General features: G+C 32.1%; 1 protein-coding gene across 1 annotated transcript in view; it reads right to left on the reverse strand.

The window, feature by feature from the left end:
- The window catches only part of LOC137640702 (lachesin-like), a 309,319-nt gene that overhangs the window by 49,396 nt on the left and 252,124 nt on the right, over positions 1-7,799 (reverse strand). Inside the window, exon 2 of the mRNA XM_068373195.1 lies at positions 1,900-2,000. Coding sequence (XP_068229296.1) covers positions 1,900-2,000 — 101 coding nt within the window. The remainder of the gene's footprint in view (positions 1-1,899; positions 2,001-7,799) is intronic.

Here is a 7,799-nt window from a genome sequence, read left to right on the forward strand (position 1 = left end):
CGTCTCTGCCTGGTGTTTGCCAGTCGGGGGTTTGAGTCCTGCTGAGTCTCGTTAGTGCCATTATGGTCTGCAACCTTACCATCCTTGTGATCTAAGGTTGGGCGGTTTAGGGGTTGCCTATAGGTCTATCTGTGAGTCATCAACAACCATTGCCTGGTCCTCCCTGGTCCTAGCTTGGGCGCTTATCATATAATATATGGTCAGTCTCTAGGGAATTGTCCTGCTTGATAGGGTAATGTCACTGCCCCTTGCCTTTGCCGTTCATGAGTGCCCTTTAAACATTTTAAACATAGGGTATGCGTTATCTACTGTCACATTAGAAGATATTCAGTTGGTTGTTCTATCTTAAATAAAACATATTTCTGGTAAACGATGATTATAACCGTTCGAATCTTTAAACGTCAATAGAAGCGATGCTTCCAAATCCATGTAGAGCATAATGAATTATTCGTTATGCATATGTAACGTTTTAGTTAACACCGCATGAAAACTGGTGGCATTTGCAAAGCTATATTTAATCGCAGGCAGTATTTGTAAACGCATGACTTATTTTTGCTGAGCTAAACTAGATTGTTTGTTTAATTTTTGTTTGTTTATCGATCGCATGTTTTAATAATTCGTCAATCAGTTTACATAAAACAAGTAATTAAGCAACGTGTGAAAGATTATATAAATCTCTAGAAGGATTTCAGAGCAGTAAAATGGCAAGCTCATTAGAATAATGAATCATATTCTAATAGGTTAAAAGAGATAAAGCTAATGGTTTATTTATAGGAATTTTCAGTACAAAAAGAAATGACTGAAATAATATCAACAATAGGTAACACAAAATCGACAAATTACTATTTAATGTGCACACCTGGTGAAACAGTTCCCAGTGGATGTGACTATTTTTATCATAAAATGTTTTTTTAGCGGGTGTAATGTTTTTAAACTAGAGGAATATTTGCTTTGGTGAGAAAAGTTTATTTTTGTTGACATTTCATCGGACTAATGAATTGATCTGTTTTTAAGATTTTAAATTTTTTAAGGAACAGATTTTATGTATTAGATTTGAATTTCTATTCTTCTCAGATTTTTATTCCTATTTATTTTTTCATCTATATATATCTCATATTTTATTTATTTTTTAACTTCAATATAGATATTTCATTCTTCCCGAATTTAATCGAAGTTGTATCATTACGGTGGTTAATGTACTTCATTTCAATAGTATTAAACTGTTATTCTTCTATTTTTCTCATATGTGTTTTTCAATGTAGAGGCCAAAGTCATTCAGTTAAACAAAGCAATCACATCACAAGAGAAATTCTGAATTAAGGCAGTGTTGTCATCGTTTTTTTTTTTTATCCAACAAATGCCAGTACTAGATTTTAAATTTTACTCTTAAACACGTTTATCCACGTGGAACCACATCTGCATTATATTATTTTTCAAAAGGACAGCATGTCTTTTAATACTTACATTTACTATGCCAAAGAGGAAAATACACAGGTTTAGCAGGAGATAACATGAAATCGGTTAGGGCCAAATTTAATGAATCAAATAAAACGTTAGCAGCCAAATTTCGTTAATGACTGATTTCGAGTTCTAACATCCTGACATCTAAGGTCATTGACGCCGATATCGTTTGTTATGAATAAAAATAAAAGATTATTCTATTTAAAACCTTAAAAGTGAAGGTGTCTTTATTAAATTTAAATAGCTTTCAAAAGACCTGCTTCAGAAATAAATATAAAAATACCGCTAGCATATTACAAGAGCAGTAGGCAAACACTGAGGAAGTCTTTCATATTATTACGTAGCTGATCCCACATGAAGTATAAGAGCAGCGAAAGTAAAAGAGCAATTAATATATATTAGAAGTTAATTCGTATAAAAGAATGGATACCATCTTACCTTGTATGAACCTAGATGATCAACAACACACGCCAGGCGAACCTCCCTCCCCGCAGGCATTGTGACGTTGCTAATGGGCTCCAGAAATATTGGCATCTCAACTGAAATGAAGAAAAAAATTGTTAGAATCTCTCTCTCTCTCTCTCTCTCTCTCTCTCTCTCTCTCTCTCTCTCTCTCTCTCTCTCTCTCTCTCTCTCTCTCTCTCTCTCAAGAAATCCTTATGGTGTTTAGAGGTTTAGTGGCCGCCCATGAATGCCAGAAGCAAGGGACAGTGACATTGCCCTAGCAAGCAGGACAATGCCCTAGGTACTGACCATATATCAGCGAACAAAGGCCCCCCCCCTCTACCCAAGTCAGGACCAGAGAGGGTTAGGAAATGGCTGCTGATGATTTAGCAGGTAGACCTATAGGCTCCTCCAAACCCCTCCCTCTTTAGTTCACTAGGATGGTAAGGTTGCAGACACTAAAGGAACGAGAGAGTTTGAGCTGGTCTCGAGCCCCAGTCTGGCGATCACCAGGCAGATACGTTACCAATAGACTTTTAAGAACTGGATATTAGAAATTTTCTCTCTGCATAAGGCAGGGAGATAATATATGCATAGTTTAGATCTCACAGCCTCTTTGTTTTAGGAAAAATATAATTGCGCATACAGTTTATATATATATATATATATATATATATATATATATATATATATATATATATATATACATACAGTATATATGTATATATATATTTATTCATTTATTTATTTATTTATTATACAGTATATCAACAACAAATGCAGCCTTTTCTAGTCCACTGCAGGATAAAGGCCTCAGACATGTCAGTTTATTTCTGGGTGTTGGTCACTTTTTGGCACTGCGGATTAGTAATGGTAGGAAATATTTGTCTGATCGCTCACAGCCCTGATTAGTACAGCTTTGTCGATGACGGTAATACACAAACCCTTTCACCACGTCAAGGTTCCTCAGTCAGAAAGGGATACAATATATATATATATATATATATATATATATATATATATATATATATATATATATATATATATATATATATATATATGCGCACTTGAAGTTATACATTTCTAAACAAATAAAAAAATATGAGCCAAGTTTGAAGTCTCTGTGACAACTATGTCCAAACTTATAGATAATTACGTGAATTGGACATTTTGATTGACCGTGACCTTTACCTTTTTACCTTTGGCCTTGATCTTGACCTTTAAAAATTTAATAATTTCCAGCTTATTTCATAAGTTAATCCCTGCAAGTTTTATTACTCTACGATTAGAGTTGTGGCCAGGAAGCTGTTCACAAACACACAAACAGGGGGGTAAAGCATAACCTCCTCCTAACTTCTTTGGCGTTGGTAAAAACCGAAAATTAGGTATATCAGATACATTCTCACAAACAAAACAATGAAATTGAACCAAGTTAAATGGACTAACTCCACACTACCAGACTTCAGAGCGAGAAAGAAGCAAGCTTCCTCAATTGATGAAACGACCCGTCAGCATTAGCATACGGAGTGACACATCTCTTAAGGGGATACGGGGGCCAGATGCCGTTTCCTACTACTGGCGTTGTTACACTATTTCTACAGTAATTGTTTTGGTGGAGAGATGTTTGTGTGTGTGTGTGTGTGTGTATATATATATATATATATATATATATATATATATATATATATATATATATATATTTATATATACATATATGTATGTATATATTTATATATATATATATATATATATATATATATATATATATATGTATTTATATATATGTATGTATGTATGTATATTATGTATATGTGTGTATGTATTTATTTATATATAATATATACTGTATATACACACACACACACACACATATATATATATATATATACACTGTGTATATATATATGTATATTATATATTTGTGTGTATGTATTTAAATTTATATATATATGTATATATACCGGTATATATATGTGTGTGTCAGATACATAATGTATATCTATACATATCTATAGCATACATACATATATACACATACTGTGTGTATATATGTGTGATTTTTTCCAATCCGAAAAAGGGAGAATGTTATGATTAGTATGTCGTGAAATATGATATTCAAATTCATTCAAATGTGCATTAAGTCCTTTTTAGACCCAGAGAAACCTATTTACGATAGGCGAAATGTACTTTGCATTGTCATATGAATTTATTTATGTGTAACTGCGTTAGATACAAAACCAGGTTGAATATTGTTATTGAAAAAGATAAAAAGATTTTTAGATGAACGATAACCCAGGAGTCCCAGAACCCGAATCGTACTTAAATCCACGCATTATTATTATTATTATTATTATTATTATTATTATTATTATTATTATTATTAATGGCTAAGCTACAACCCTAGTTGGAGAAGCCTGATGCTATACGACTAAGGGCTCCAACAGGAAAATAGCCCAGTGAGGAAAGGAAATAAGGAAATATATAAACTACAAGAGAAGTAATGAACAATTAAAATAGAATATTTTTAAGAACAGTAACATCAACATAAATCTGTATAAACTATAAAATTATAAAGAAAACAAGAGAAAAAAAATAGATAGAATAGTGTGCGCGAGTATACCCTCAAGCAAGAGAACATTACCCCAAGACAGTAGAAGACCATGTTGCAGAGGCTATGGCACTACCCAAGACTAGAGAACAATGGTTTGATTTCGGAGTCTCCTTCTTCTGAAGAGAGAGAGAGAGAGAGAGAGAGAGAGAGAGAGAGAGAGAGAGAGAGAGAGAGAGAGAGAGAGAGAGAGGAGAGAGAAGTGTAATCTAGAAGTCAAACAAACGCGTTAACGGTCAGCTCCGACTTTTGGAGGAATAATGGCTCCAAGACTCCGACGGTCTTGACAGCTTTCCGGTCCTCTGAGAACAAGAGAGGCCCTAAGCGACAAAAGGTTGAAAGAGGGTCAATCCGAGTGGCTAAATAGGCATTGGCATCGTCTGCTGGGGGTCCTAAGATGAATGAAGAGAGGGCCGAGGATGCTAGCTATCTTTCATTCCGAGGAGCAACTTCTAGTAATTACTTCTATTGTCCTTCGAGTTTTTTCTGTCCATCTTCGAATGGGTGGGCTCTTCTCTCTCTCTCTCTCTCTCTCTCTCTCTCTCTCTCTTCTCTCTCTCTCCCTCTCTCCTCTCCTCTCTCTCTCGTTTTCACCATAGACGGAAAGATTTCTATCCTATTTTTTTATCCTCATTTCCACACGTTTCATTTTTTTCTCAGCGTTTCGTTGTTTTTTACTTCACCTTTCTTCAAGCGTAGCTTTCACCCGGTTTTCTTAAACTTTTATTTTATTTTTACTTTGTATTTTCGTGTTTAGTTATTTTTGTTAGGGCTCATTGACAAATTCTTATAAAAAGTATTTTCTTGCATTTTAAGACTTTGTTTACAATGATTTGTATAAAGGGGGTTTGAAATGTATTGGTAACAAAGCGTTTTATTTAGACTACAGCAAAGTGAGTCAATTTGAATAATTATGTATAGATGACTATAAATATTTTGAGCAGAAACGAAAACAATAATAATAATGTTGATGTAAACATTACTGTTATGACATTTTATGAATATTCGATTATTACTGAAATAGTTGAAAAAGTACAAATATCAATTTGATTATTTAGATTTAGTAAATAGAATGTTTGACATAATCCATGAGAGAGGTATAGAGTTATGCGCAGTGACAGGGGAGAAGAGGCTTTGACAAGAAGTGGAAGATGGTATTTAAATGTAGTAAGTTGATAAGTTGAAAGAAAATAAATATTTTGCTTAGGAACTTGCTACAAAATCTCTCTATTAATACACACACATACGTGTATATTTACACACACACACACACATATCTATATATATATATAATATATATATATATATATATATATATATATATATATATATATATATATATATATGAAAGTAGGTCAAGCATGATAGGCGACAATTAGGATAAATGGGTGCAATGAGATTTTTTTTTATTTAGTTTTTAATCATTAGTGCCACTTGTAAGTCATATATTCCATATAATCAAATTAATTAAATATGTAGTCCTCTCTCTCTCTCCTCTCTCTCTCTCTCTCTCTCTCTCTCTCTCTCTCTCATCTCTCTCTAATATATATATATATATATATATATATATATATATATATATATATATATATATATATATATATATAAACATATTTACTGTATATGTATGTCTACTGTATACTTATAATATACTCTGTGTGTAAGTATATATGTATATATATGGAATATATATATATAATATATAATATATATATATATATATATATATATAATTTATGTGTATACCCTTATATGTCTGCTTGTAAAGAATCACTCACTGAATATTACACGAGCGCGAGCCCCTATATAATTGTCATAAACAGTTACTGATCTAGTGCTTCATTCAAGTCATTTCTGGGTTGATATCGGTCTAGGACGTTACAATGATGGAGGAAGCCCATGAAATAAAGAAAGTTTTCGATTAATGGGATTGGATATGGACAAACAGAATCTCTATGAGAAAAATTGTTTTTTCCTTTATATTTTGGCTTTCTGCTTAGGGGATCGATGGTTTTTTAACTAAAGGGAATAAATGTTTGATGTGACTTGGTTATAATGGATGTTATAACCGGGTAACTGTGAGTATATAATATATATATATAACTATATATTATATATATATAATATATATATATATATATATATATCCTTGAATAATGTCATTCAAGTTGTTATTCGATTTTCCCTGGCAAAACATATTATCTCTTATGGACGTATTTGATAACACACCGTGAAACATTTGAAAAAAAGTAGCACTAGTTTAGTAATGAATGCATGCTATTATCGTTGATGTGTCTGCTGCTGTTAATTTTCTTCTCTGAAATCATCAATTATTTATTAAGAAATAATACTTATTTGTACTCGGTTAAAAATTTGCTGTAAAATAACGATAAAAAATATTGGAATAAGTGTTGCCAGGCATTTACCGTTTTAAAACTGGATATATTGATGTAAAGGAGTCATATTACGGTCATCAACCCGTAAAAGATAATAATAAAGTACTGTAAAAATTACGATTTCCTGTATTTTACTGAAAAACAGCTGAGAACAATATATTTTTTACGGAGAATTTCCTATTAAAATTACGTGTTTTCTTAACAGTTTATTTATGTTTTTTTCAGTGAAAATTCGTGATCTAACGTATAATAATAAAAGTAATTTAAGATGGAAATTAACTGAAACATAGCCAACTTATTAAAATGTCTACGTTATTAGATGCTTAAGTTCCATTTATGCTAAGTAATAAATTAGAGATCTTCTGAAAATTGATCTAAAATTTTATTTTGCAAAGACTAAAATGAGACCACGAGAGATAGATAAAAAATATATACAAATTTAACACTGGGGCCAAGAAATAATTTAAGGGGACAATAAATCAAAAAGTTTTTGATCAAATGACTTGAAATTTTAGTATCATGAAGGTATTATACAGTATATGTCTAAAACATATATAGTGTATTTTGAATAATTAAAAAATATTGTTGGCAAATCAATCAAATAATTCTTCTAATATTCGTGAAAGAGAGAAGGAGACAACGACGAAGGAACCAAGAGAGAGAGAGAGAGAGAGAGAGAGAGAGAGAGAGAGAGAGAGAGAGAGAGAGAGAGAGAGAGAGAGAGAGAGAGTCATTTCACAAATTTGGGTCCTAAATAGTTACTAATCAGTTGAAGCAGCTGTAATTGCAAAACTTCTTGGACAACAAGTGCCATTCCAATTCCAGGGGATTATTGAATTCTTAGGAGATTGCTTGGCTGTATCAGATAGCTTAATCTTTTTTTATTACCC

Source organism: Palaemon carinicauda, chromosome 5, assembly GCF_036898095.1.
Source record: "Palaemon carinicauda isolate YSFRI2023 chromosome 5, ASM3689809v2, whole genome shotgun sequence".
NCBI classification, from domain to species: Eukaryota; Metazoa; Arthropoda; class Malacostraca; order Decapoda; family Palaemonidae; genus Palaemon; species Palaemon carinicauda.